Source organism: Trichoderma asperellum, chromosome 1 (genome assembly GCF_020647865.1).
Source record: "Trichoderma asperellum chromosome 1, complete sequence".
NCBI lineage: Eukaryota > Fungi > Ascomycota > Sordariomycetes > Hypocreales > Hypocreaceae > Trichoderma > Trichoderma asperellum.
In genome coordinates, this window is record NC_089415.1 from 4,359,485 (window position 1) to 4,385,643 (window position 26,159).

General features: G+C 48.4%; 11 protein-coding genes across 13 annotated transcripts; 4 read left to right on the top strand and 7 right to left on the bottom strand.

The window, feature by feature from the left end:
- Positions 1 to 132: 132 nt before the first annotated feature.
- Positions 133 to 1,162, bottom strand: TrAFT101_001337 (uncharacterized protein). The gene is made up of 3 exons (XM_024907710.2): positions 571 to 1,162; positions 414 to 518; positions 133 to 340 (listed from the first exon to the last, which is right to left on the bottom strand). Exons 1-3 carry the CDS (start codon positions 1,074 to 1,076, stop codon positions 274 to 276), a joined length of 678 nt encoding a protein of 225 aa, XP_024762427.1. The 5' UTR covers positions 1,077 to 1,162; the 3' UTR covers positions 133 to 273.
- Positions 1,163 to 1,712: 550 nt separating this feature from the next.
- On the top strand, positions 1,713 to 2,069 carry VMA9 (H(+)-transporting V0 sector ATPase subunit e; the record flags this gene model as incomplete). Its single annotated transcript, XM_024909553.2, has 3 exons — positions 1,713 to 1,723; positions 1,790 to 1,873; positions 1,931 to 2,069. 3 exons carry the CDS (start codon positions 1,713 to 1,715, stop codon positions 2,067 to 2,069), a joined length of 234 nt encoding a protein of 77 aa, XP_024762428.1.
- Positions 2,070 to 2,217: 148 nt separating this feature from the next.
- TrAFT101_001339 (uncharacterized protein) lies at positions 2,218 to 3,549 on the bottom strand. Of its 2 annotated transcripts, XM_024909554.2 has the most exons (4): positions 3,212 to 3,549; positions 3,109 to 3,162; positions 2,895 to 3,051; positions 2,218 to 2,844 (listed from the first exon to the last, which is right to left on the bottom strand). In XM_024909554.2, exons 1-4 carry the CDS (start codon positions 3,398 to 3,400, stop codon positions 2,381 to 2,383), a joined length of 864 nt encoding a protein of 287 aa, XP_024762429.1. In that variant the 5' UTR covers positions 3,401 to 3,549; the 3' UTR covers positions 2,218 to 2,380. The 2 variants fall into 2 exon arrangements, with proteins under 2 accessions (XP_024762429.1, XP_065982404.1); XM_066126303.1 differs by having other exon boundaries at positions 3,109 to 3,549.
- Positions 3,550 to 3,921: 372 nt separating this feature from the next.
- Positions 3,922 to 7,740, top strand: TrAFT101_001340 (uncharacterized protein). Its single transcript, XM_024909555.2, has 2 exons — positions 3,922 to 4,645; positions 4,707 to 7,740. The coding sequence occupies exons 1-2, from the start codon at positions 4,130 to 4,132 to the stop codon at positions 7,542 to 7,544; spliced, it is 3,354 nt and encodes a 1,117-aa protein (XP_024762430.2). The 5' UTR covers positions 3,922 to 4,129; the 3' UTR covers positions 7,545 to 7,740.
- A 217-nt stretch (positions 7,741 to 7,957) lies between these two features.
- On the top strand, positions 7,958 to 9,652 carry TrAFT101_001341 (uncharacterized protein). Its single transcript, XM_024899601.2, has 4 exons — positions 7,958 to 8,067; positions 8,120 to 8,393; positions 8,458 to 8,830; positions 8,911 to 9,652. Exons 1-4 carry the CDS (start codon positions 7,966 to 7,968, stop codon positions 9,425 to 9,427), a joined length of 1,266 nt encoding a protein of 421 aa, XP_024762431.2. The 5' UTR covers positions 7,958 to 7,965; the 3' UTR covers positions 9,428 to 9,652.
- Positions 9,653 to 9,676: 24 nt separating this feature from the next.
- CTF1ALPHA (Cutinase transcription factor 1 alpha) lies at positions 9,677 to 13,626 on the bottom strand. The gene is made up of 6 exons (XM_066126304.1): positions 13,037 to 13,626; positions 12,944 to 12,968; positions 12,763 to 12,780; positions 12,549 to 12,682; positions 10,136 to 12,469; positions 9,677 to 10,072 (listed from the first exon to the last, which is right to left on the bottom strand). The coding sequence occupies exons 1-6, from the start codon at positions 13,195 to 13,197 to the stop codon at positions 10,009 to 10,011; spliced, it is 2,736 nt and encodes a 911-aa protein (XP_065982405.1). The 5' UTR covers positions 13,198 to 13,626; the 3' UTR covers positions 9,677 to 10,008.
- A 316-nt stretch (positions 13,627 to 13,942) lies between these two features.
- Positions 13,943 to 15,417, bottom strand: TrAFT101_001343 (uncharacterized protein). The gene is made up of 3 exons (XM_024902373.2): positions 14,791 to 15,417; positions 14,331 to 14,717; positions 13,943 to 14,272 (listed from the first exon to the last, which is right to left on the bottom strand). Exons 1-3 carry the CDS (start codon positions 15,290 to 15,292, stop codon positions 14,058 to 14,060), a joined length of 1,104 nt encoding a protein of 367 aa, XP_024762433.2. The 5' UTR covers positions 15,293 to 15,417; the 3' UTR covers positions 13,943 to 14,057.
- Positions 15,418 to 15,648: 231 nt separating this feature from the next.
- Positions 15,649 to 17,990, bottom strand: TrAFT101_001344 (uncharacterized protein). The gene has a single exon (XM_024907711.2). It carries the CDS (start codon positions 17,750 to 17,752, stop codon positions 15,974 to 15,976), a length of 1,779 nt encoding a protein of 592 aa, XP_024762434.2. The 5' UTR covers positions 17,753 to 17,990; the 3' UTR covers positions 15,649 to 15,973.
- Positions 17,991 to 18,430: 440 nt separating this feature from the next.
- TrAFT101_001345 (uncharacterized protein) lies at positions 18,431 to 21,451 on the top strand. Its single transcript, XM_024903538.2, has 3 exons — positions 18,431 to 18,564; positions 18,620 to 21,167; positions 21,225 to 21,451. The coding sequence occupies exons 1-3, from the start codon at positions 18,492 to 18,494 to the stop codon at positions 21,256 to 21,258; spliced, it is 2,655 nt and encodes an 884-aa protein (XP_024762435.1). The 5' UTR covers positions 18,431 to 18,491; the 3' UTR covers positions 21,259 to 21,451.
- TrAFT101_001346 (uncharacterized protein) lies at positions 21,410 to 22,823 on the bottom strand. Of its 2 annotated transcripts, XM_024905040.2 has the most exons (2): positions 22,663 to 22,823; positions 21,410 to 22,578 (listed from the first exon to the last, which is right to left on the bottom strand). In XM_024905040.2, the coding sequence occupies exons 1-2, from the start codon at positions 22,766 to 22,768 to the stop codon at positions 21,443 to 21,445; spliced, it is 1,242 nt and encodes a 413-aa protein (XP_024762436.1). In that variant the 5' UTR covers positions 22,769 to 22,823; the 3' UTR covers positions 21,410 to 21,442. The 2 variants fall into 2 exon arrangements, with proteins under 2 accessions (XP_024762436.1, XP_065982406.1); XM_066126305.1 differs by having other exon boundaries at positions 21,410 to 22,811.
- A 310-nt stretch (positions 22,824 to 23,133) lies between these two features.
- On the bottom strand, positions 23,134 to 26,019 carry TrAFT101_001347 (uncharacterized protein). The gene is made up of 4 exons (XM_024899613.2): positions 25,558 to 26,019; positions 25,435 to 25,486; positions 23,651 to 25,313; positions 23,134 to 23,586 (listed from the first exon to the last, which is right to left on the bottom strand). Exons 1-4 carry the CDS (start codon positions 25,618 to 25,620, stop codon positions 23,460 to 23,462), a joined length of 1,905 nt encoding a protein of 634 aa, XP_024762437.2. The 5' UTR covers positions 25,621 to 26,019; the 3' UTR covers positions 23,134 to 23,459.
- Between the last annotated feature and the right edge of the window lie 140 nt (positions 26,020 to 26,159).

A 26,159-nucleotide genomic window follows, 5' to 3' on the forward strand; every position in this document is an offset into this window, starting at 1 on the left:
ATAAAAAATAATAATAATTATTATATAATTATTAATATAATAAGGAATATATTATATTTAGTAAATAATTATTATATATATGTGTGTGTACTGTAAAATTTAAATAAAAATTTTACTTTAAATATTATACTTTTAAATATATATTTTCAAATAAACTATCAACTTATATACTTTATGTATAATACATAAGCTGTTCACTCGCAGTTTGTAAATGATTTTATAATATTACAATTCTAATTTATTAAGAACTATAGTAAACTATAGCTTTTAATCTTATGATGAGTGCCTTTCAAAATATGTCCATTGCCCTTGCACTGGCTGTTCCTCCAAATTGTCCCAGCTGCAGATCGTATTAGCAATGATGAACGATTGTGTATCTAACAATTGAAAGTCGTAGGATGGGATAAGCTTACACCTGGGCCTTTTCCATGGTTTCAATCAACTGTAACTCGCCTTCCGCCACCTCGATGACTTCTTCAATAAGACCGGCTCCAAGCTGTTGCTCAAGCTCTTTGACCCTGCCTCATTTATTAGCTATCTGATAATGCTCAATTATGTTCTTGGCCTTACTGGTCAGCCGTAAGCTGGGGCTCGTCTTCCCACTCAAGCTTTTCGTCATTGAAGTGCTCTACAGCGGGCTCGATGATCTCGTCATTTCTGCCCAATTCGCTCTCGCCATTCCACTCTTCTAGCCGAACATCTCCAGCCTCGTGTTCATTTCCGACAACGAAAATGCGATTGCCAAACTTGAAAGTCCTGGCTCCACTGCCGTCAATTCGATCGCTCGCATCCTCAAATTGATGGGGGTTCTTTCGCATGAGCTCCTTGGCCTTCGCAGCCCACTCTTCGTATCCGGGAGGAGTGAACTTTTCCACTAGGCTCATCCGATGCTTAGTTGTCGCTTCGACAGATTGGCGATATAGGGATGTTTCGGGTATGGATTGCAGCCTGTTCAGCGTTGTGCTATACAGGTATAACAGTGTCGACCGGGGTGTCTTATGAGTCCATAGTCCCGTGAGTCCGGTGGGAGTTCCAGGCTCCAGGTAGCTGGCAAGAGCTCGTAGGGTCGGTCGCATTTTGCGAGAGTCAATGGTAAACCTATGCACCTATGTGAAGCGAAGCACAGTTGAGGTTTAGTATGGCTACTGGCTCGCGGGGAGAAGTTTGAGTGTATATTCAGTAGCTCGTCCGCAGTACCCACATTATTCGGGCAAGTGTAGTAACTGCAAGGCCAAATTATTGCCTAATATACAGCAATAAAAACACATACATAATATTTTAAATAAAATTAATAAAATGTAATACAGCTGAATTAAACAGCTGTAATTGATTTTATTAAATATTTAAATATATTTATTTAATATATATTAAATCTAGCTTACTTTAAATATAATATATATAGAATTCTAAAACTTATACTAATAAATATATATATTTACTTATATAGCATATAATATATGATTTTTTTTTTATATTTATTGTAATATTTTGCTTGTAGCTTAAATTTTTTTTCAAGTTGTAAATTAAGTTATGAACCTTTACTAAGTGGTACATCGATCGGTTCCCAGAAGTGTGATGCGTCTACCAAGCTAATGTCAGCCTAGCGTTCCGGGGTGCAGCTTCATCATTCAGTTGCGGCGCCAGTCATTCTTTGCTGAAACAACAGCCATTTCTGGATCTACCGTGACACCCGGGGGCAGCAAATCAACAACATGGCGCAAGGGTATGAACGATCAGAAGCACTGAATAGTACTTTGGGCTAATGCAATTGTTTCCTATTCATCTACAGGTATTCCATTTTCATTGGCCTCGTGGTCATCGTTGCGTTAAGCGCAGCGGCTTGGTTTATGTCCCCCAAAGGCGAGAATCAAGTGTCAGTTCTTCACTCCTTACCGAACAACGAACAATTCTGACGGTTTCTTCTTAATAGATTATGGCGATCATCTCTAATTCTCGCTATCGTCAGCTGCTATCTCATGTGGCTTATCACCTTCCTCGCTCAACTCCATCCGCTGATTGCACCAAAACGAAGCGACCTGCGAGAGGAGTTTCTAGGGCACACCATGTAGAGTTAATTTCCAGCTTGGGCGAGCGTGGCTTTAAACATATGCGACAGACTGGCGTTAGGGGTTCTATTCATTCATGGTATCTTGTACTGCTACCAGGCTTCTTTCTGGGTGTTTGCTTCTTACCTTTAAGCCGTCGTGGATCGTTAGTGTACGGAGATACTGGCATGGCTTCAGATTGGTCCTGGGTCATATGCATCTCAGATTTTATGACGCGGGCCGATATTTTACGGTGTCGCCGTGTAATAGCAACATGATATGAGCAATATTGGCGCCGTTAATACATATTAAGAACTTTGGTTGTCAATATCGCATTATCCTACGACTAAGCGCCCGGCCCAGTCCCTGGCATACTTTACAAGGGCCCAAAGAGCTTTGCCATCAGCAGCCACACTGCTGTCAGCAATGGAGTCTACGTCACCAAGTCCAGCCGAGATTAATATCAACTGGCCCACAGCCCATCGTACAGACGCGCCGGCAATCGCTAAGAAACAGGCAACATAGTATTTGCAATCGAGTAGGATGCGAAGAGCCTCCACGTTATTTGCCACGACAGCCCAGCCAAGAGACCTGGCAGCAGCGGGTACGTCGTATTCCCAGATAACCATTAAAATTGGAAATAATTTGGTCGAGGAAGAAACAAGTAAAGCTGTTGAAACCGAATTTGGGCGAGAATACCGCGGCATTAATTTCGTCATGTTAAGCGGCGAGAAGACAGATGAAGTGAGAAAGCGGATGCTTAGATGGAAAGCGAAGGTCGACAAAGCACAAAGGATCACTAGATTGCAAGTATTAGACGGCGAAGAGGTAACAGGGGGAGTTGCGTACGAAAGAACATATACTGAATCACAATCGGCTGTTCAGCGAGCGGACCCAGTTTACTCTCCCCAGGGGTCGGCGAAGGAATGGTTTGTTTTTCTATACGCGCCCATGTCAAGTAAACATCAAATAGGAGCAGTAAAACTCCTAGGCGAATGATCGAAGGCTTCTCGGACTATTAGTTCTGGAGCGGCGAAGAAAGAAGGGCGCGCGGCTGACGTACGTCGAAGCGATCGCCATCTCGCATCAGAGTATTATGTAGCAGATGACGATATACCTATACCAGAGGTGAGATATGCCATAATCAATAGCCAAAGGCACAGTACCTGAGGTTTGATGAGGACTAAGTCAATGAAGAGCACGACAAAGTCGTGCTCTACATATTTATCGCAGAAGTTGCCACATTTTCGACAGACAGTGAGGCGAATTAAATGCCCATTCGACTTGTCATCGGCCCCGGAATATTGAGTCCATAGAGTTTTGACAGGATATCGGCACTCTATACAAATAGGCATCGGCGCAGTGAAAACTCGCCCAAGTTCGTCATGGATATTATATGTGAGGCAATCTGATCGCAGTACTCGGTATCGTGCGCGAGCTTGTGTCGAAGATAGGTGTATGCTATTGATTTTTTAGCAGTGTTTAAGTTGAGGGAGCGCTCCACGGCTGACGCACCAGTGGGCTTAGGTGTAGAGCTAGAGCTAGTATTATGCCATTGGATTAGGTAGTTACATCTAATTAAAATGTGATGTATCTGAACGAATTTTTTTTTTGTTTCCCATAAATAAATAATTACACATATTGACATTGTTTTATATTAAACCACGGTTGTTGTAACCGATTGCAAAGAGTGTTAGGACCTGTATATTATTAAAGTCTCATTACTCTAATAGACAATGGCACTTTTTCCCGCTAGGCTGAGTACAACGAAGTACATATAGACACAAGCAAAGGCTGACTACTAGGCCCTTAGTTGCTAGTGCATTAGTTACATTTTCGAAATGACGCGAAACTCTCCCCAAGTCTAGCTGCTCTTTTCGCGATTTTATCCACTTAGTGCTCTGCACCTCGCACTGCTCGCTCTAATTGGACCAGATGATGACGGAATGGGTCGCATTTGGCCGTGACTTTCTGTTTTAATTTCGACTACATTTTCCCGAAGTGTTCATCACCTTGTTCTGGCGTAGCAAAATACAGCCACTCATAGCTTCGGCCTCGTCAAAGGTCCCTCTTCGACCTTTCCCATGAAGAGGCGCTCGCCGTCTATTGATGTCGGTGGTAAATCCTCCCTCGAGCTACAAAATTCAGATGCCGAGCTAGAGCACCGCCTCAATGGCTTAATACCCCGTCAATCCTCGACCCAAGATAGGCAACCGAACGGCCACTATTCGACCAAGGCGAATGGCCACCAGCACCCTTCCAGCCATGCAGCAGTCGCATCCTTTTCACCACTATCGCTCCCTACCTCGTCGCGCAGTATGACCACAACCAAGAAGCCTCCCCTGGTGAGCTTGGGGGCGCGCAATCGCAGCCTTTGGTTCATGTCTGTTCTGTCCTTTTTCGTTGCTACAGCTGGCGTTGGCCTCTTGGTCGCCATCTTTCGGTCCCTCACCACTCGCCAAATTGAGTCGAAAGGATGCCGAATGTCATACATGCGGCCTTCTTACATTCACTTTTCCGAATTTGATACCGAACACACCCGGTTTGCAAGCAAATACTCCCTATATCTCTATCGCGAACAGGGAATTGATAGCGGTGAAGTTGGTTCTATACACCCTACTCGAGAAATGAACATATCGAAGCTGACATCATGCGAAAAAGCTGCGTGGAATTCCCGTCCTCTTCATTCCAGGTAATGCTGGAAGTTATAAACAAGTCCGACCAATTGCCGCAGAGGCTGCTAATTATTTCCATGATTATCTTCGGCATGACCACAGCCAGTTGGATTCCGGCATACGAAGCCTCGATTTTTTTACCGTTGATTTCAATGAGGATATAACAGCATTTCACGGCCAAACTCTTCTTGATCAAGCTGAATATCTTAATGAAGCTGTTCGATATATACTTTCACTATATTCCGAGCCGCAGAGAGGCTCCCGCGATTCGCATCTCCCGGACCCTACATCAGTACTTATCCTTGGGCATTCGATGGGAGGAGTTGTTGCAAGAGCAATGCTAGTTCAACCAAATTACCAGGAAAATTCGATTAATACTATAATTACAATGTCAGCACCGCACGCACGCCCCCCCGTTACATTCGACGGTCGAATTGTTCAGATTTATGACGAAATAAATGATTATTGGCGTCGTGCGTATACACAAAAATGGGCCAGCAATAATCCACTATGGCATGTCACATTAGTATCCATTGCTGGCGGGAATCTGGATACTGTTGTGCCGTCCGATTATGCTAGCATCGAGTCACTTGTGCCTGAAACACATGGGTTTACTGTTTTTACGTCAGGCATTCCGACGGTGTGGACAAGTATGGATCATCAAGCCATTCTCTGGTGCGACCAGTTCCGAAAAGTTCTAGCCCAAACTTTGTATGGCGTTATCGACGTACATCGCGCCTCCCAGACGAAACCCCGAGCGCAAAGGATGAGAGTCTTTAAAAAGAAGCTCTTAACTGGCCTGGAGACGATTGCCGAGAAGACTCTATCTCTGAAGGAACCAACAACACTCCTCACTTTAGACGACTCGTCTAGTTCAGTAGTGGCAACGGGGGACCGATTAATTCTCTCGCAACTGGGTTCTGGGGCCAGACCGATAGCTTACCTCCTCCCTGTGCCGCCGCCTGGATCACTCGAGCCCAAGCGCTTTACCCTAATGACCGACGTCCAATTGAATACACATGCAGACAATAATCAGCTGCAGGTCCTCTTGTGCAACGTTTACCCCTTTCAGTTTACGGGAGTCAATTCAATATTTCCATCCACCATAGATCTATCGAGAAATGGGACCACGCCAACAAAGCTAGCTTGTAAGGATGCTGCCTCTGATACGGTCCTTCTTCCAGCTTCAACAACGGATATAGAGGCTCCTTTCTATCTGGACGGACAAACCCAGATATACCCTTTTTCATATCTACAATACGATGCTGAATACCTCTCTGACCATCAGTTTGTCGTTGTCATCGATAGAGCTACAGAAATTAGCAATGGCTTCGTCACTGCGGAGTTCAATGACCACTCTTCTTTTCACAGGAGAGAGGACGTAAGCCTTGTTCGTCTTCTCACATTTGGTCTCTCCTTTCGGCTCTCAGCTGGTCGCCCTCTGGCTACGGCCATTGATATACCGGCTCTCAAGTCAAGTTTGATGGCTTTTAATATGAATATCAACCAACGATGTAACGGAAAGCAACAGTTATTTGCGCCGCTAATCCGTCAACATATTCAAAAACCTTATGAGTCAAAATATTTTGTGAACGCCCAAGTAACTGGAATCAGCTTTCATGGGGTGGCTCCTTACATGCCCCCTCCGTTAACATTATCGAGTGGCGACGGCCTTGCTTTTGACATCTGGTCTGACCCTATGTGTGGTGGTCCTTTAGAGATTGGCCTCTATGTAGATGTGCTGGGAAGCCTCGGAAAGCTATATATGAGATATCGTACAGTCTTTGCGGCCTTTCCGTTGCTCATCGTTACGTTAGTGCTCCGGAAGCAATTTAGTGTTTATAACACGACTGGCACGTTTATTTCGTTTTCTGAAAGCTTGGACCTGTCTATGCGGCAGTCGATTCCACTTCTGCTTTCTTCTTTAACTTTGCTTTCTATTTCCCCCGGAGGAGTTACAACCTTTCTCGCCACGCTTGTGGATAGCAACCAGGCCACGTCAAATCTCTCTTCGAACATCGGCTTTCACAAAAATGACCTCCTTGTTGGCACAGACGACCCCTTCTTCATATACCTTGTACCCCTCATTGGCATCGTATGCATCGGGGTCTGTACTGTTCTCCATTATATCCTCCTGGCGTTGACAAGAATCCTTGGCGTCGCATATACTGTGTTTACAGTGCTGCCTGCAATCAACAGTAACCAAGCTCCAATTCCATCACCGGTATTTGCACCATCAACCCCACGGCGGCGAGTGATTTCGACCATAATTCTATTATTCCTAGTTTCGACTTTCATTCCATATCAATTTGCGTACTTGGTCGCTTGCCTCGTACAAATTCTGACCGTTGTTCGCGCTCTTCGTATATACGTTGTCACGCCTTCAACAGCCAACTCTAACTATTATCACTATTCTCACTCTATCCTTCTGCTAATGATATGGGTTCTCCCGATCAATTTGCCTATTTTAGCGGTCTGGGTTCGCAATCTCGCCGTCCATTGGCTCACGCCGTTTTCTTCCCATCATAATGTGCTGTCAATAATGCCTTTCATATTATTGGTAGAGAACTTGACAACAGGGAAAATGGTTCCACAAATAACAAGCGGATTACGCCATATTACCAGCGGGCTCCTTTTTGGTACGGCTCTTTGTGCTGCAATCTATGGCGTTTCCCATGCATACATGCTCCATTACTTGGTTAACGTGGTGGCCGCTTGGCTGGTCATTCTTCACTCTTCTTCAGAGCCATGGTCTTTGATGAGTTTTGGAACTCTTTTTGAAGGAGATACAGATGAGCCGAAAAATATCAGTGGTTCACATTGAGTGAATAGTGTCATGCGTGTTCTTTAAAAGGCGTTATTTTAGCTCCTACTGCTTCTATGCCATATAGTTTAATATCAATTATATAGATGACTGTAAAATATCAATATATGTATATATATATGTGTATATGCATATACATATATATGTATAGAAACAAATATTTAATTTTTTTTAATATATAAATCATACAAACCAAAATCAATTTAAATTCATAGTTTATCAAGTTTCAATCATATTCTGTGCTATAGCGCGTCCCAACAACAGCACCTGCTATTATTGAAACTCGCTGTTGTTTTCCTATCAGTAGTCTAAGCCTGTTTTGGACGCTGAGCCATTACATCATATGAACGCGCCTTAGGTATACTAGTCGGTCCGAGGTACTTCCCTTTCAAACTTCCCTTCTATTCATCAGCCTTTCTCAATGCCCAACCGCACGGCCTCGTGGCTGCGCTGGATATTCGGAATGGGTGAGCGTCGAAAGTTAGGAGATGTCGCCTTAGACATTGTCCTTTTCGCTGGCATGGTAATGATCGTTTTAGCCGTATTTTTGCCACTGCGCTGACAATACGCCCCAGATGACAGCTGGTCTCTACGTTGCTCGCACGTTTCTGAATCCAATCTTAAGCAACCTAGTCGATCCTGATAAAGAAAAGCATGATCAAGCGAAGCGCCAGGCCAAAGCTCATCTTGATCGCTTAAGTCGGAGGCGACATATTGATGGCATTGGAGACAATGGGGCCGATGGCGCTCGGGGGAGCGCGCGAGTTGAAGAACTAGTCCTGAACGAATACGAAAATCTAATAGCACTGGAAATGGTAGCGCCAGATGATATTCATGTCGGTTTTGATGGTAAGGATTGGATACTCGAAATGCTGAAGATACTCTGCTAATTGGACGCGCGACAACTCAATAGATATCGGCGGTCTGGATATGATTATTGAGGAACTGAAAGAGTCTGTCATCTATCCATTGACAATGCCTCATCTCTACCAGCATGCCGCTTCGCTGTTATCTGCACCATCTGGTGTTTTGCTGTATGGACCGCCTGGTTGCGGTAAGACGATGCTAGCCAAAGCTCTTGCCAAGGAGAGCGGCGCATCATTTATCAATCTTCATATATCAACACTCACCGAAAAGTGGTACGGCGATTCCAACAAGATAGTCAGAGCCGTTTTCTCGTTGGCTCGCAAGATGCAACCGGCGATCGTATTCATCGATGAGATTGATGCCGTTTTAGGCACACGGAGAAGTGGCGAACATGAGGCCAGCGGCATGGTGAAAGCCGAGTAAGTGTTTACCCAAGTTGTACGATGGAGTTGCGTTGATGCGTTGAGAATGTCTGGAATGGATATTGACAAAATCAAAGATTCATGACGCTGTGGGATGGATTGACATCAAGCAACTCTTCTGGCATACCAGCACAGATAGTCGTGCTTGGCGCTACCAACCGCATACACGACATTGATGAAGCAATTCTCCGACGAATGCCCAAGAAGTTCCCCATAACGTTGCCTGCATTGGAACAAAGACGCCGAATCTTACAACTAATCCTGAAAGACGCCAAGGTGGATGCCGAACAGTTTGACTTGGATCATGTGGCTAAACTCACCGCCGGGATGTCGGGAAGTGACATCAAAGAGGCTTGTCGCGATGCTGCTATGGCTCCTGTGCGAGAATATATGCGACAGCATGGCCGTGATGGTTCTAAAAGACCAGTTGATCCAGCTCATTTCCGTGGAATCAGGACTGATGATTTTCTTAAACACTCAAGTGATCAATATTTGATAGATGTGCTTCAGCAGCGACAGAACGGGTCTAACAATATTCTAGCAAATGATGCGCTCGCAGAGATTGACGAGACGTTTGTTGAGCCCCAGGACTGAGTCACGAACGAGGTCCATGCAAGCAGCTGCGCCTTATATCACATCGCAAGGAGTAATATCCCCATTTTATTTGCCCGTTACATTTTGCTTTTAGTTGTTGGCGTAGTATTTTCACGCCGGCGAGCGTATACGTCACGAAATCACCCATCGTCTGCTCAAGGTAGCCTTTACAGTGCTTCCGATGTTAAATAGACAGTCAAATAGCGTCCTGGTGTTACTTTCAGGATATATATATATGTATATATATAACGAAATACGTTGTAATTAATACAAATGCCTATTGGGACTTCACCGATATAGTCTCAGGCATATCGTAAGATAGCACATCAGCTAAGCCAAGTCTTTTGTTATTACAGACAGGTAGCGTCTGAGGAACAAACATGCGCATAGCCAGGCTTTGGTTTCACGCCAAACCCTCCTCAAAAATCCTTCTTCATAAATCAAGTACACTCTTATCAATAAGGAAATCAGTATACGCTCTATCCACTAGGATCGATATGAGCACGTGGCCTTTCTGCCATTACGTCCAAAAGCTCGAGGCTTTGGGCGGCTAGGGGCACCGCCTCTGCGAGTCGCTTCTCTTAGCCCAAGGGCATGTCTAAATTTACATTGCTCATATCTCCGTTAATACCAAAGAATTGGAACCTATAGTTCATTGATTAGCAAGGAAATAAATACCACTTATGCTTTCTGTCTGCATGAGCTTACCAATCTTCAACGTTTAGAGTCGCTGGCGCGGGCTGCCCTTGCGCAGAGCTTGTGCCCCAGCTGTCGGGACTCTGGCCATCTTGTAGTCCGCCGTCGAAACCAGCTTGCCACATGTTGGACTGTCCCTGGAATCCAGACATCTGCATGATACCACCCGCTTGGGCGGAACCTCTATACTGATTGGCCTGCATGCCCACCCCTATGCCGCCTCCCGGCATTTGATTCATCGCACTCTGATCTAGACCTTGGTGTGTTTGAGGAGGTGAGAGGTTGGGAAATGCTGGCATGCTTGAACTCTCGGGGAATAGTTGGTCAGGCTGGAAGTTCTCCCAAAGAGATTGTGATATGTTTGGCGAGTTGCGGGTGACCAAATACAAGTCTGGGGGGGTTGCAGGGACGGAAAATGAAGGGTTGAATGGTGTTGCGGGCCTTGTCTGGGGTCGCGAGTTTGTACCGCCCATAAAAGTGTCTGCCCCAGTCTGACGAACATTTGGAGACGTTGCGGACGATCGTTGGTTGGCATTGCCGGCGTTCTCAACTTTGACCGCGCTAGGGGTTTGCGGCCTAGATCTTTCGTACGACTCTTGTGGCGTTGGCGTATTGCTCATAAAGTCGATGGCCATATCGTCGTATTTTCGCTTAGATGCGTCTTGCCTGTTCATCTGCTCAAGCTGGGCCATGCTTTGCTGTATCTTCCGATGTCTTTTGCCCCCTGCTTTTTGTAGTCGCTCTTCCAGGTTCTTGTTGCCAATAATGGATTCAAAAAGAGTATATACCATCTTGCCCACAAGCCAGACACGCGAAACTTCCTTCATGGCCTGCATGCAGCTGCGTACCCTATCCTGCGTTACCTGTTGTATAGATGGTACGGGAGAGCGCATTTGATAAACGTGCATGATTAATGCGGAGAATAAGCTATACACGATGAAGGCAGGACAGTAGCGGAGCTGGTTATGTGCCGCCAAGTTATCAACTATCGAAGTAATCATGGCTGCTGCCTGGAAAGCAATATTTCTTGATGGATATGGGGAATCATTAGGAAAGCGAGGTGAGCCGCTTGGGGGCATATGTGCTCGGTGCAAGAGACACAAAGTTGTATAGTAGTTGGAGTGAAGAAGGGCAGACCAGAAATGATGGCGAGGCATTTCCCAGTAGACAATCTTGGGGCAATTCTGAAGCCAATCCGCCAAGGCCATATCGCTGTGAGTCAGGTCGATAGCATTTCGCTGCCTTCCTTTGGAGGCCACCGAGTACTGCTGTGACAAGACAAGCCCCATAATCTCACAGAGTTTGACGTATTGCAGGAAGAACTGTACATGGATCGGATCTGGTGGGAACTCGCTGCTCCGGTCGGACTCGTCCTCAATGAAGTCATCTTCAGTCAACATCTCAACATCGGAATCGTCAAGATTGATGTGAACAGGGCGGCCAAGAGCAACAGCGACTGATCGATCGCGAGTAAAGAGAGTCCACCAAATGCGCTTCCAGAGCCGCTTGTCAGACTTGCTCAGCTGCGACCGCTCAACGGAACGATGCATGCCTGACCCTTGAGCAACGATGGTGGCAACGCGGCTCCAGTAAAAGACGTTTTTAGTGACATCCTCGGGTCCCTCCCAGTACCATCCCATGAGAAGGAGGGACTGGACGATGGTGACGCGATCATCTTCATAATTAGCGTCATAAAGGGCCTTGGCCCGTTTATAGAAAGTCAGGGCAGCCGGGGTTGTCGAGCCATTTGCATCCATGAGCTGTGCGTTTTGGCAGACTCTAGAACCAGCCAGAAGAACGGCCTGCAGAAGGAGAAGCGAAGGCGGGTTTTTAGGGTCCCGATATTGCCTCATAAAGCGAGTACGATTGATGACGGGGACAATAGGGTGAACCCATTGGAAATAAGCGTCAATCAGCTCGTCACACAATGACCGCGGGGGTAGTAGAAAGGCGCCGCGCTGGTGAAGAATGTCAATTTCGACATTATCGAGTTCGGTCAGCCTAGCTCGCGAGCCTCTGACATTCTCAGGCAGCGGATAGTGAACCACGTCCGCAGAACCCTGACGGTCGTGCACGAGAAGCGTGAGATTTGATGATTCGCCGAGGTATGCAACACGGCCTGCTTCGGTGATGGGAGCTCGTGTGAACTTGGGCTTCATAACTATATTTAGATAAGTGCCGTTATCGACCTCTTCTTTCCTGGCTTGGGCTTCTGTGAGAGACGTGGGCGGCGTTCCATCTGCGGTATGCGATACGGTAGGAGCTGAAGGCCGTGGGGAATAAGAGGTGGCAGTACTACTGAGAGGCGTCTGTCGTGCTTGCTCATCGGTATTCTCGCCACGGTCACTAGGAGGAAAGAAGCATGTTGGTTAGCATGATGAGAGAGGGATAAGTTGGAGGGAAGCTTGACGACAGCGACACCCACCTGTCGGAATCTTTGCTTGCTTGACCCCCAGCGGTCTGGGTCTTCTTGCGTTTCGGTGTGGGAATGCGGCATTCGATCTGAAAGGCAACGCAGTTGGTGCAAGGCACCCCAAGGCTGGCTGCGTCGCATCGAACCTGAACACGGGGACCGGGTTAGCCCGCCAAAGAATCCACGCAGAAGAGCGCATACTTTGCGGCAGAAATCGAGTACATACCTTTCGGGCGTGACATGTCTATCAAGTCAAAAGATGATGCACTAGTGGTTAGCACGATTACATTACATGTATATTGCTATCAACAAGTGGGAGTGGTCAGTCAGCGGACCCGCCGCTGAATGCCTCGGCATGTCGAGGAGTGAGGATTATTAGATTATGCGACCTGCAAGATACTACATACCTCGCATGCTCGTGACGCTCGTTGCCTATAACAATCAAGTGGGTTAGACATCTGCGCTCCAGCAGTGGTATCACCACATGGCGGTCTCCATACCTCCTGAAGCTCATCTGGCCGGCTGCTGCTGCTGCTGCTCCGGCTGCTGCGGCGTTCATGGCACCACCAGACATTGGAGATGACTTGGATGGCGGTTGCGGCTGCGATTGCTGCGGGCTCGCTGGCGTCGCCTCGTCGCTAGCAGATATTTCGACGTCCATGGTGTGGCTTGATCGGCGACGGTCGCTGCCACAATAAGATTCGAGAAAGCGAGGGTTCGTGAGTTGGCGCTCGGGACAGGAAGCAGAGAGGGGCGATGGAAGGAGGAGGCGAACAACCTCCTCCCCGGTACGAAGTCGATATCAAGCTTCAGCGGCGCAAATGGATGGGAATTTGGATATCGGAGCTCATCCGCAGCCAAAACAGAGCCGTGTATTGGAGATGAGGCCGCAGAAAGGATCTCGCTTGCTGTATGCTTGGACAACAGGATCAAACAAGCAAGGCGAGCGCGGGCATGCTATGTGTGGCCTTCGTTCAGCGTAATCGGCGCCCGGGCAGAGGTCAAATCCGGTTTGTTGCGTTGCTGCTCGTGGCTGATGCGATGCTGAAATAACAGAGCACAGGCCTAATCGACGAGGAGTACGTATCGACAAGTCTGAGACGCCCTCATCAAACGTGAGATCTGGAAGCTGGTGAGCGACGCTTGATCTTAGTAAAACATGAAGCGCGCCCTGCCTCGGCTTTTACCAAGCATTTGCTCCTCGCAGCCCGGAGTAGCAGTACTTTGAAGTACTATTTCTAGGCTATCAGTCTACCTATTTCAGGTATCCGGCCATTAGCGCAACCACAGCTGTATGTGCTCCGTTCCTGAGTACCTCCGATGCCTTTGCCTATAGTCGGAGGTACAAGTACATGCGGCATGGACTTTACTACTAGGTACTAGGCAGTAGCTCGTGAGTCGCTACTCCGTACTGCACCAAAGCCAGGTGCTCCTGCTAAAGCTCTGGAGCATATTGTAGGCTCTATGGAATATTGAATGTCATTATACATTTGTTTCTATTTCTACTTCTGCTATACAGCCTTAATCTACACGCTCCATTAATGATTTTATTACTCTAGCATAAAACTTAGACGCTTGATGTCGAGGGAATGTGATCTCTTCTGTTAGGTAGTCTGGGAGTACGTCTATCAAGTCCCCGTCGCGAGACTCGTCCAGCTGCGGTCGATATGCAAATTGTGCATCTTCGTAACTGTCGGCGGCCTCTAGATCTTCCAGGGCAAGTTTGAAATGGAGAGCTAGTGGACGGTCAACATCAAATCTCAATTCTCCAATAGTTCAGTGGTCTTGACTTACTCCCGTTCCGTCCAGTTTGTATGCAGTCGAAAACGTCGTCTTTATCAACGCGACGCACATCCCTGACGAGAAGGCCTGTCAAATCAGCATACAGCTCCTCCTTGATTTGTGCAGCTAGATTATTCTCCCCCAGAGCCGTCCGATTTCCAGCTGCAGGCCCTTTACTGTTCGGTTCGACATGTCTACTCGCTGCCAGTTTTGAGTAAAGAGTCTTCATCTCGGATTTTGCTTGGGCTAGAGACTGATCAGTCTCTGACAACTGGGTACACAAAGCATCCACCTCAGCCTTGCTGGCGCTTAGCTGTGACTGTAACTGCTCCGCTTGCTGGATTTGCTTGGACTGCTCAGCTATCTCTTCCTTGAGCTGTGCTATCAATTCATCGGCCACTATTAACCACAGCATATTAGCGACAATGTGTAATTGGTAGTATCTGTGCTGGTGAACCTGGTAGCGCCTCACCTCTCGTGTTTTCATTGGTCTGGGTCTTTAGGAGCTCGAAATTCCGCTCGGCTTTCTTTACAGCCAGCTCGTGAAGATCATGGAACCTCTTTTCCAGTTTTGAGTATTTCTGCTGTAGTTCGGAAAGTTGCCGCTGGGTATCATCTTCATCTGAGTCTTGATTTTTTGAGCCTCTTCTGCCGTCGTTGCCTCCAGAATTAGGCGCTGAGGTGTGTTCATCTGCCTGAGCCGAAGAGCTATTCGTATTATTGCGATCTCTTGACACTCTCCGCCGCCGCCGTGGTGGCTTGGACGAGTCAGGCTGGGCCAGGGTATTGGTCTCGTCGTCTATTCCTGACACAATGCTGCTGTCTGGGGACATGGTGATATCCGGTTCGCTCTTATCATTTCGGAATCGCTTCGCGGACGTTGACGCGACAGATTTCGTTTTCGCGTTGGCTCGACGGGGTCCATTCCGCGACCGCTTCGTCACTCTGTTCGCCGCCGCCGGCCGATCGCGCATCGTTTCTGTATTGAGTTATAAAATAATATCGGTCAATGCAAGCTGTATAATGAGAAATTGGATATCTTTTTTTTTCTAGAATATAGTAATTCTTAGATGCGCCAAAGAACATCTGGTAGGCGCTGTTTGGAGATGAAAGCTGCTTTAACTGGCGAGTATTGCTACTGCCTTAGTAGTACTTTGGAGCGCTACTACTACCTAGGTACCTGTAGGTTGTACTGCCTATTAGAGCCTGTGGCTAGGCCATGTTGACCCATTGGCATGGAATGCAAAGGGACCTAACAGCTTGAGCTTGATGGAAACCCCATAGAAGAGATTGAATAGCTTTGTGAATTCAACTCAAATTTCATATAATGTTCCATTCGCGCTGAATTTCAAATACCATTCTTTCATTTTCTTTCATTTTTTCTCCTCACAAAGAATATCGAGTTTCCTAAAATGGCATTTTGGCATTCTCTTAAGCGTTCGCACCCATATTCAGACTTCTTATCCCTGGTTCTCAAATATCATATAATAACCGACTTATATATCAGTGCCTAGCTTGTCTACCAGCGTTTTCCGCAAAATTAGACATAGATAACGTGCTTATAAATGAAATAGTTCTAATCTTTAAATACGCATACATGCAAAGTACTCCGTAACCAGATATAGACTGGTAGTTTGCTTGCTTAAATTCTATCCTTATCGCTTTATGCTAAAATCGTCATCTGTTTTACTTCCAATGGATGACGAGGAAACCTGTGAATCAAATATGTTAGGGCGTGGAGTGTCCTCAGCACCTGGAGTATTCATCAACTCTATCAAATCTCCAATATCCTGTCCACCTGAGCTCCCCGGTCGTGGTGTGTTGCCAATCAACGGAGCCATGTGGCGTTTAGACCAAGCAGTTCGAAGCCAGGTCTCAACTGCTGACGCAGCTTTGTCGAGGCTATTATTCTGATAAAGAGGCGACGTCGTATCCCCCCCTTCTTCGAAAGAGCCCTCTACGATCCCTGCAAGATCGCGATCGAATCCAATCCGCGCCATCTCTGACCCCATTACTGACATGGACGGTAAATCGTCCATGTGAAGGCCGGGGAGATGTTTCCTGGCCCACGAATTAAAGTAGTCTTTGTCCGGACCGGGAGCTCGAACATTTCTACCCATGGAGCCGACGCCGCCAGGGCGGCGCATCCAAGCAGGCCTCGCACCTATCGCATCATCATCTCCATGGCTGTGAGTAGATTGGCGTCTTTCGAGTAGTGGTGGCCGGTCGCCTATCGAGCTCTGCCGTCTAGATAATGGCCGTTCCACCTGATCTGCACTATAGGTCGAAGTCTCAAGGCTCTGCCGTGGCGATGATGAAAGAGACATTGTCCTGCCAGTCTTTTTTCTCCGTGGTGGGAAGTAGCCCATTTTCTGACGTGCGATGCGCCCAATTTCCACTGGCTCTGACAGCGAGTCTATCTTGACCCATTTGACGTGCGACCAGGGCATAGCCTCCCTCTGTGTATTTTCATCCTCCTGTCCGGCTCTTTCGCTGAATGATTTGGGATAGCTAGAAGAGGTGGTTTCCGGTGTCACTGCTCCGGTTATCGCCGATGACGTTTCTAGAGGGAGTTCTGTACCATTATGGTGTTGATTGCTGAGCGGCGGGTCGCAAGGACGTCCCCGTACTTCGCAGGCATCGACTGGAATAATGACCCATTTTCGGATTTGTATGCTGTCCCTGGACCAAAGCCCATTCGCCTTCCTAAACGCATCCTCCAAGCACTTATATCGGAGGATAATTCCGGCATATGTATCGGTTGGCAGAATTTTATGAATGTATACAAGATATTCTTCCGGCTGAGAGTTCTCTGAGGTAATTTCGTCTGACGTTCGGCGCTTATACCTTCCTGAGATATCTATTCCTCCACCAAACCCTTGACTGTTTTCCAGAACACTAGCTCTTTTGGCAGTTTTCAGTGCGGCCTCTCGCTGATCTGATGACCCAGTGGCAATTCTGTTGGTTGCCCTTTGGCTGGGTAAGATAGAGGAGCCCATTGCCTTGAAACTCGTGCTGGCGTTGCCGCCGACGCTTGACGGGATTCGGTTCCAAAGGGACGAGGCAAAATTGTCCTCCGGTTGAGGATGCGATCGCTGCTGAGCCATGTCGCCTGGGTTCTCGGCGACAGAGAGAAGAGAGGCAGCGAGCCCTTGGACTGATGACCAGCTCTGCGCCCAGGAGCCACCAAAGACCTGTCCCAGACCGGGCGGACTTTGTTTGCCTTTAGCATTCTGGGCCGACCTTGGGGCCGGAGGTGTGATTTCGTCATGGTTTTCTAGCAGGCTTTCGGAGTTGGTACGACTGCTGCCATTGTTAGGAAGACGGCGATTGCGCGACCGAACCGACCGAGAACCCGTGGTTCCAGCCAAGGGCCCCTGAGAGGATGAGGATTGGTGCGGCGACGATATTCCAGGAATATTGCGGTTGGCCATAGTGACCACCAATGGTCGAGGGTAGCTCTCGAGTTGGACAAAGGCTGCTCATCAGTGTCTGGCTACAGTGGCAAGACTCGATCCTTCGTCGTAGCGGAGTGTCATGGGTCGCCTGCGGACCCGGGAGTCAGTGGTTAATTAAACCCCAAGGACCTCGCGAAGATCTCTATCTCGGAGCCGTCTGGCTTCTTTTCCGTCATAGGGAATAGGGGAAAAGAGAGTTGCTAGGCTAACACTCCGTGTATACATCTCTACAGAGCAATAGAGAGACAGTCTCCTTCTGTCGCAGCTCTTGGCCACGCACACGTTATACTAGAACTAGCACGGCCCCCCCACCATCTGATGAGACAGCATACATTCGCATACATTCCGGGCAGGTACCAAGTACATGCATGGCTGCCCCATGCTGTGCGCTAGTATGCTGCGGCGATGCCTGCTGGTGTATCGACTGAGATTCACACTCCTAGCACCTACTAACCTACTAGCAGTCGTAGTACTAGTGGCACCGACCCTAAGAATAGGTACCTAGGATGGTGCATGTGCACTGGAAGGTGACTGTACCCCCAGTGCTAAATGCCACAAACGCGTACCGCCTACTTTGCAGGTACCTGCCACCCCAGTAAGCGGATATCGCAGGGCCGCGAAATTTAGAGATCGATCCAACGCGACGCAGCTCATGCAAGCATCCATCTGGCTGTGTGCCTTAATTCGTTCGCTCTTTTAAACACAGCAGCCCACAATGGATTCCTTCATGCTTCAAGATGACGGCGTGCGTGACCGTATTCGCCAAGCAGAGGAGTTTTTGGTTCCCAGTATGAATGAAGAGCATCCCTTCTAGTGTTTGCACTTTCGCTAATCTTGTTCAAGACGATCCTCATGCTCGAAGTTATAGAGCGGACATCATCTTGATGTTACGCAAGAACCAGCGCCGCCTTACCGTCAACATAGACCACGTCCGAGATCACAACCCGGAATTAGCACAAGAAATACTTCAGAAGCCGTTCGACTGCACTCTTGCTTTCAACCATGCTCTCAAAGAGATCGTGCAAACGCTGCCTCAAGCCAGGCCTGACCAAACGGCGAGGGATACCGTTTACTACTGCGCGTGGGCTGGAAATTTTGGTCTCAATGCGTGTAACCCCCGCACACTGTCATCTCAGCACTTGAATCATATGGTCTCTGTTGAGGGCATTGTGACTAGATGCTCTCTCATTCGGCCCAAAGTCGTACGAAGCGTTCACTACAACGAGGTCAAAGACAAATTTCATTTTCGCGAATATCAAGACCAGACTATGACCAACGGGGTAACCACTTCCAGCGTCTATCCACAAGAAGACGATGATGGAAACCCTCTTACTACGGAATATGGATTCTGCACATATCGTGATCACCAGACAATCTCGATTCAGGAGATGCCTGAACGAGCGCCCGCCGGCCAGCTTCCTCGAGGCGTTGACGTCATTCTAGATGATGATTTGGTTGACCAGGTAAAGCCTGGCGACAGGATCCAACTTGTCGGCATCTTCCGTACCCTGGGCAACAGGAACGCCAATCACAACAGCGCGTTATTCAAGACAGTTGTTCTGGCCAATAACGTAGTCCTTTTATCGTCCAAATCCAGTGGTGGTCTGGCCACTGCGTCGATTACTGATACAGATATCCGAAATATCAACAAAGTTGCCAAAAAGAAGGATCTTCTGGGGCTTCTCTCACAATCTCTCGCTCCGAGTATTTACGGCCATGATTACGTCAAAAAGGCCATTTTGCTCATGCTTCTAGGAGGAGTAGAGAAGAACCTCGAGAATGGCACTCACTTGAGAGGAGATATCAACATCTTGATGGTTGGCGATCCCTCTACTGCCAAATCTCAGCTCTTACGATTTGTCCTGAACACAGCACCGCTAGCTATCGCCACCACAGGTCGTGGCTCTTCCGGCGTCGGTTTGACGGCAGCCGTCACTACTGATAAGGAAACAGGAGAGCGGAAACTGGAGGCAGGTGCCATGGTCATGGCTGACCGAGGAGTTGTCTGCATTGATGAATTTGACAAAATGTCAGATATTGACCGGGTGGCTATCCACGAAGTCATGGAACAGCAGACGGTTACCATTGCTAAGGCGGGTATTCATACTTCATTAAATGCCCGATGCTCTGTTATCGCAGCTGCCAATCCGATCTTTGGGCAGTATGATCCTCACAAAGACCCTCACAGGAATATTGCACTCCCAGATTCCCTGTTGTCACGTTTCGATTTGCTCTTTGTCGTCACTGATGACATTGAAGATGCCAGAGACAGGCAAGTTTCTGAGCATGTATTACGCATGCACAGGTATCGCCAAGCGGGTAGTGAAGAGGGCGCGCCTGTTCGTGAACAAGTCTCTCAGTCGCTAGGCGTCTCTGCAAACACTCAGGCTGGTTCCCAACAATCAACAGACGTTTATGAGAAGTACGACGCGATGCTGCACTCAGGCGTAACCCGAACATTGGGCCGAGGGTCTAACAAAAAAATCGAGATTCTTAGCATACCTTTTATGAAGAAGTATATCCAATATGCTAAGCGAATCAAGCCTGTCCTGACTCAGGAAGCATCAGATCGGATTGCCGACATATATGTTGGTCTTCGGAATGATGAGATGGAAGGAAACCAGAGACGGACAAGTCCACTCACAGTCCGTAGTCTGGAGACAATCATTCGATTAGCCACTGCCCACGCCAAGTCACGACTCTCAAGTCGAGTGGAGGAACGAGATGCGGTTGCTGCGGAGGGTATCTTGCGATTTGCGCTCTTCAAAGAAATCGTAGAGGATAACTCGCGGAGAAAGCGCAGGCGTACACAAGTCACTGGCCTGGCCTCATCTAGTGATGACAGCGATGAGGATGACAGCGACGACGGAGACGACGAGCAAAGCCAACAGACCAGCCAGCCGAACGGAAGCAATTCTCGAAGTTCCACTGCGCGTATGCAAACTAGAACTTCTTCGAGGCTTAATGGAACAAATGGATCTACAGGCCAAAACTCAAATGGCTCATCCCAAGCACGGGGAGCGGCCACGACCTCAAGCAATAGCTCTCATCCATCTCACGAAATGGTGGATACGCAAAGCTCCTTCGCGTCAACGCTGCCTGCATCTCAGGTCTTATCCCCGACTCAAGGAGAAGTAGAAGATGAAAATTTAGCTAGTGCTGCCAGCAACTTGGAGATCGAAGAAGCTACCCTCTCACCCCAGCGACTGTCAACTTTCAGGACCAACCTTGGCCAGTTGCTCAATACTGACATTTTCGAGGATGACTCAGCCCCTCTCGCTGCGGTAATCAACGCCATCAACAATAGAATTGGTAACGTCGAAGGAGGTGCCTTTAGCAGACCAGAAGCAATTTTGGCGCTGAAGAAATTGGAAGAAGCAAATCATATCATGTGAGTTTAAAATAACCAGCTGCTATAATCAGGATTTCTAGCTAACCAAGGCAACAGGTTTGGCGATGGTGATGTTATTTACAAGATATAAGATCGATTGGCGAGGGCTTTGCCGGTGTTTAGGATGGATTTGGGAGCTAATTGGACTGGAGGGGACGAATATGGTGATGATATGTCAGGAAAGTAACGAGGTAGAAAAAAAAATAAGCCTAGAGCAATCATGAGTCACAAGTTGATGAGAATAAAATAAATAATGATGGTATATAATCTATGATTTAAAGTCTTTCCTCAAACTTGCGCAGTCGGTCTATTACAATGCATCCATTCCAAGTCTCAGTGCTGTCGTCCTGTCGATCAAGTGTTGGCATGCCAACTTGTTCTACGGCAAAACTGGCCGCCACGGATCCCCACACAGCGGCTTCTTCGTAGCTCTTCCCTCGAGCTAAAGCCACGGATAGAGCCCCGAGGAATGTGTTCCCACCGCCTGTAGGATCAACAACACTATCTTTATCCGTATGGTAAGCTGGGATCCATCGCTCTACTCCAGGATCGACTTCGATTTCTTCCCGGGCGATTGACCCATCTTCGTCGCAGACGAGATCAGCCAGCAGAGCTGTCATGTCGATATCGGGTCGTAAACCACCTCTAGTATAATTCTTTTTCCGTGTCGATTTGGAGCTTTGTCCGGGCCGGCGTTTCCTGCCGCCATTCTTGACAACATAGCAGCCCTTGTGAGCGGCTCGCACGACGATTGCGAAGGATTGGAGAGGCATGCTATCGAGAAGCTGCTCGCAAGCGCGCTCGACAGCTCGAACGGAGATGTCTCCGGTTACTGGGTCCAGGCCATCGTCGCCCATGAAGCCGGCAAGCTCGCTGTGATTTGGGCTGCAGACGTCTACAAGCGGCAGAGTGTTTGTAAGGTTGAGAAGCTGGTCCGGGTTGCATAGATCAGGCACTGGCTCCCACACGAAGATTGGTTTGGTATACGTGTCCGAGGTAGAAGCTTCTTTGCGGCGAGAGATTATAGTGGTCACCAGCTCCTGGCAGCGAGTCGGGGAGCAGACGAGATGGAACGACTTGGACTGGAGCTGCTCCGGTGACAGATCGTCGCTCGTGAGGCGTTTCTTGGGGGTCAAATACTTGAACTCGCGCTTGTCGTCGGCGCCGCCGTAGCCATTCCAGCCTCGGGTGGTAAGCCGCTCTGGATCATGGCGTATGACAGCGGAAGTCTCCCAGCTATCGATCAGAGTGGTGACTGAAGGTGGGAAGTCGGAGCCTTGGTCAACGATCCATCCTACCGTGGAGGAGAGCGGCGGAGGTGAGAACAGGCGAGCGCCAAGGGCAGCGAAAGAGCCGCCCCCGCCAAGGACGTCCTTCTGGGGAGGCTTTGGATCAGGAAAATCGATATCATCTTGACAAACGAATCGCATGGACACGGCGGTCGGTCAGCCCCAAGCTCTTAGAGGCTAACAGGGCCGTAGCGGGAGCGCCTCACCGATAATGAGCATGCCAAAAGTAACAAAGTCTATGCCGGCATGATGCTCCGATTCCTGCTCGGATTCCGCCTTGGGGTCTGCATCTGCATCTGCATGAGAGCCCATGGCACAGAGTGGGAATTTGTGATCTTTTTTTTTTTTTTTTTTTGCAGAGTTGAGGATCAGAGTTGCCCAGCCGCGTCTGGCACACAGGCTGTCATGTTTATCGGGCGGCAGTGACCTGATTCACCTGCAGGCACTAAGGTGTAAAGTACAGAGTACAACTCGACGGGAAATAGCCACTCCCTAGTCTTTGGTAGCTGCTACATGAAACTGACGGGCGTTCATGCATGCTACGCGATAAGGGAGATTAGCGTCTAATCGCCCGAGTGCAGACGAAGTTTACCAGACCTCAATGCATTGTGAGGAAATACTAAGTCACTGCAGTTATACCTTCTGGGGTATTTTCTTATCTTAAGGCTCGAAGCGGCCTCAATTGGTTAAAATCGCTGTGCTGTGCTCTAAAAAACAACAGTTTTATAACACGTCTCCCCCTGGGATTGGTGTTTCAGCTATAGCAGTATGTATGGAGTTAAGTAATAAGTGGTGGCTCCCTTTGAATTCGGCCTCGGCACATGTAAAATGCTACCTAGTATATCCGCAGTCTCTAAATAGTTAAAGAAAAAACAAAATAACCCTCGCAGAAAGCATCCCTATATTTTCCTTTATCTCTATATACCTATTATATGCGGCGCATTAAAAAAGGGTCTATGAAGAAACTTCGCCGACACATATATGTGTATACGTAACAACAAATCTACAGCTTGGCCTTGGGGGGCTCCAGAGTAGGGACCAGCAGGTCTCGCATCTCACCGGCAGCCTCGTTAAGATAGTAGCTCATCCGCTCGCTTCCAAGTCCCTTTGATACTACGTTGAAGTTGATGCTGTGATAACTGTCAGCGTGGTTCACTTTAAAAAATAATGGCATGGAGTGTCAGTGTCTCTTACCTGTTCTCATTGATCATGTATGCAATGCCAAATCCACCGTCAATCACCTGACTCCAGCCATAGCCGTTGAAGAACTCTGAGCTAAGCTGTGAAGTGGACAGGTACCAGGATGAAGAGTAGCCGTATGCGGGATCCTTGTAGATCGCCGGGAGCTCTTCACCAGGCCCAATGAGCTTCTTGAGTCCAAAGAGATGTCTATCAACACCTTTACCGTCTAAAGCAGCCGAGATATACTCGATATGAGCTGCAATGGCTTTGCGGAAAAGGTCAACTCGGGCCTTATCCTCGACCGCGGGATCCGACATGGATGTGCACCAAGCAACTGATTCATCGGAAACGCTGCGGCAAGTCTCAGTACGTCCCAGCTGGAAACGTCGGGTAGCGGCCGATTCATATGTGGGTCGATTCTTGCCGTACATCTTGTAGTAGGCAAGCTGAATGATCATCTGCACGTATGCGTCTGGTGAGCACTTGAACTTCTTAATGAGACCCTTTCCGTAGGCCTGGTACGCTTGGACAGCAAGCTGGTGTTGTCCAATGACGTTGTTGAAGTCGGTAACAGCGCGGTCGATCTCGCTCTGGACCTTGGGCGTGATCTCGAACTTGATAGGCTGGGGTTCAGGCAAGTCAGATCGAACGTTGGGGTCTGAGAAGTCGATCTTGTTTCCGAAAATAAGATCGTTAACGTAGTCGTTCAGGCGGTGCGTCGGCGTACCGTCCATCATGGAGTGCTCTCCCATAAAGCCCGATGTACCGTTATCATTGATAATGAACTGAAGAGGCTTGTCATACCAACGATTGGCGCCATCACCGTGCCAGTACTGGCGAGCACGCTCTTCTAATGTGACGGGGGATGCGTCGTCTAAGCAGACCACGAATGAAGCAGACTCAATGGCCTCCAAAGCAGCCTTATTCTTAGGGCTTTCTTGGATCAGCACTTCACGAGCATCTGCCCAGACATCTCGGTTTTCTGAGGTCAGCGCTCCCACGGGTGATACCCGTTGAGCGATTTGGTAAATGCGGTTGAACTGGTGCTCGAGCTCTGATGTGTTGAGTTGCTTGCCGGCAACCTCATGCTCGACCTTGAAGAATTGGTTCTTGCGAATGACCACAATGTGCTTGTTTTCAGTATGGGAGAACTTGACAGGATAGTCGGCGGGGCGGGCAGCGACGCGGCTCGCGTTGAACATCCACTTGTAACTATCCATGCAAATGGGCAGCTTCTTCATGTATTCAGGCTCGAGGCTGCCGCTGTCCACAAGCTTCTTGAATTCCAGCGCACTGCTGGTGATTGCTGCAGCTCGCTTGGCAGGGTTGCGTCGCTTGGGGTCGTCTCTGTGTGAATAGAAGTAGCTGACATATGGCACCACCGGGTCTCGGTAACTCAGATATGCGGCGTCATTCCACCACTCGTACATCCAGTTCTTTGTCTTGGGGTCTTGAGCCTTTTCAACGAGCTTTTGCTGGAGCTTGCTTCCAACTCCGCCCGGCTTGATGAATTCAGCAACTGCGGCTTTGCTTTGCTCGAGCTCGGTAGTCGAGATGATAGGATGTAAACTCTTGAGGTATCTCTTGGCAGTCTCTTCAAGGGTTGGGACTGGAAGGCGGGGAAGAGAGTCTTGGAATCTCAGCATAGCACCCTTTGACTTGTCTTCGACATAGCCTGTCACAGAATAATGGTATTAGCCCGGGCAAAACATTAGGTGAGCGGCAAGACTCGGCTGTTCGACCAAGAAAGCCACGATGCAAGATATCTTTATCACTTTATACGCGGGAGAACATACCGGCAGGGAGAGAGCTGCTGTTGCGTTTAGGCGCCATGGCGATGCGATGGGACTGCTGTGGGCGAGCATGTAGATTAGCAACCGGCTCAAAGTGCAACGAACAGAGCGAGACGAGCATCTTACAGAAGAAAGCGCAACCCGTCGAAAGGTGTTTGTCGGTCTGGACGAACGTATGGCTGACAACATGGCAAATGGAGGAGACAAGGGGGGAAGCGGCGTGGTTGAGGTTGGCAGTGTGTTTATATCGGCTGCGAGTGATCCGCCCAGATACCGCGGCTCATGGAACTCGTTGCCGCAGAATAGCGCAAGGTAGGATTGGCCGTTGCCGATACCGAGTATGCGTTCAAGGCCAGAAGAAGCGTCGGGTATTATCGAGTGGCTGACCTAGCTTGCATAACGCAAAAACAGCAGAGATATTTGGAGATCGAGGGGAATTGCAGGAGACGGGCAATGGAGCCGCGGGAATCATATAAAATACATCTCGTGAAATGCGACCAAGACATCTGGAGCGATGCGCATACAGCGGCCACATGCCACATGCAGGAAATAACGCTGAGCTAGGCCGCCGCTTACCGCTATCGGGACTTCAACCCCACTGGACCCCGGATGTGGCGAGCCGAGGTAAATTTCCTTGTTACCGAAAGTTGCGTAGAGCACGGATAGCAGGAGGGCGCTATCGATACCGCTACGGGGCAAGGGATGAGGTACATGTAAATGTAAGTGCA

Coding starts and splice junctions, on each gene's coding strand:
- TrAFT101_001341 (XM_024899601.2), top strand. CDS start 7,966: ATGCCCAACCGCACGGCCTCGTGGCTGCGCTGGATATTCGGAATGGGT. Junction 8,068..8,119: donor TTGTCCTTTTCGCTGGCATG/GTAATGATCGTT, acceptor AATACGCCCCAG/ATGACAGCTGGTCTCTACGT. Junction 8,394..8,457: donor TATTCATGTCGGTTTTGATG/GTAAGGATTGGA, acceptor ACAACTCAATAG/ATATCGGCGGTCTGGATATG.
- CTF1ALPHA (XM_066126304.1), bottom strand. CDS start 13,197: ATGGACGTCGAAATATCTGCTAGCGACGAGGCGACGCCAGCGAGCCCG. Junction 12,470..12,548: donor GCAAGCAAAGATTCCGACAG/GTGGGTGTCGCT, acceptor CTTTCCTCCTAG/TGACCGTGGCGAGAATACCG. Junction 10,073..10,135: donor ACTCTAAACGTTGAAGATTG/GTAAGCTCATGC, acceptor AATGAACTATAG/GTTCCAATTCTTTGGTATTA.
- TrAFT101_001337 (XM_024907710.2), bottom strand. CDS start 1,076: ATGCGACCGACCCTACGAGCTCTTGCCAGCTACCTGGAGCCTGGAACT. Junction 519..570: donor CCCCAGCTTACGGCTGACCA/GTAAGGCCAAGA, acceptor TAAATGAGGCAG/GGTCAAAGAGCTTGAGCAAC. Junction 341..413: donor ACCATGGAAAAGGCCCAGGT/GTAAGCTTATCC, acceptor TACGATCTGCAG/CTGGGACAATTTGGAGGAAC.
- TrAFT101_001347 (XM_024899613.2), bottom strand. CDS start 25,620: ATGTTGTCAGCCATACGTTCGTCCAGACCGACAAACACCTTTCGACGG. Junction 25,314..25,434: donor CAGCAGCTCTCTCCCTGCCG/GTATGTTCTCCC, acceptor ATTCTGTGACAG/GCTATGTCGAAGACAAGTCA. Junction 23,587..23,650: donor TACATGATCAATGAGAACAG/GTAAGAGACACT, acceptor CAGTTATCACAG/CATCAACTTCAACGTAGTAT.
- TrAFT101_001340 (XM_024909555.2), top strand. CDS start 4,130: ATGAAGAGGCGCTCGCCGTCTATTGATGTCGGTGGTAAATCCTCCCTC. Junction 4,646..4,706: donor AGGGAATTGATAGCGGTGAA/GTTGGTTCTATA, acceptor CATGCGAAAAAG/CTGCGTGGAATTCCCGTCCT.
- TrAFT101_001346 (XM_024905040.2), bottom strand. CDS start 22,768: ATGGGCTCTCATGCAGATGCAGATGCAGACCCCAAGGCGGAATCCGAG. Junction 22,579..22,662: donor TTTTGGCATGCTCATTATCG/GTGAGGCGCTCC, acceptor TCGTTTGTCAAG/ATGATATCGATTTTCCTGAT.
- TrAFT101_001344 (XM_024907711.2), bottom strand. CDS start 17,752: ATGGCCAACCGCAATATTCCTGGAATATCGTCGCCGCACCAATCCTCA.
- TrAFT101_001345 (XM_024903538.2), top strand. CDS start 18,492: ATGGATTCCTTCATGCTTCAAGATGACGGCGTGCGTGACCGTATTCGC. Junction 18,565..18,619: donor AGAGGAGTTTTTGGTTCCCA/GTATGAATGAAG, acceptor ATCTTGTTCAAG/ACGATCCTCATGCTCGAAGT. Junction 21,168..21,224: donor GAAGAAGCAAATCATATCAT/GTGAGTTTAAAA, acceptor CCAAGGCAACAG/GTTTGGCGATGGTGATGTTA.
- TrAFT101_001339 (XM_024909554.2), bottom strand. CDS start 3,400: ATGCCTATTTGTATAGAGTGCCGATATCCTGTCAAAACTCTATGGACT. Junction 3,163..3,211: donor TAGTCCTCATCAAACCTCAG/GTACTGTGCCTT, acceptor CCTCTGGTATAG/GTATATCGTCATCTGCTACA. Junction 2,845..2,894: donor GATTCAGTATATGTTCTTTC/GTACGCAACTCC, acceptor CTTGCAATCTAG/TGATCCTTTGTGCTTTGTCG.
- TrAFT101_001343 (XM_024902373.2), bottom strand. CDS start 15,292: ATGCGCGATCGGCCGGCGGCGGCGAACAGAGTGACGAAGCGGTCGCGG. Junction 14,718..14,790: donor GACCAATGAAAACACGAGAG/GTGAGGCGCTAC, acceptor TGTGGTTAATAG/TGGCCGATGAATTGATAGCA. Junction 14,273..14,330: donor ACAAACTGGACGGAACGGGA/GTAAGTCAAGAC, acceptor ACCGTCCACTAG/CTCTCCATTTCAAACTTGCC.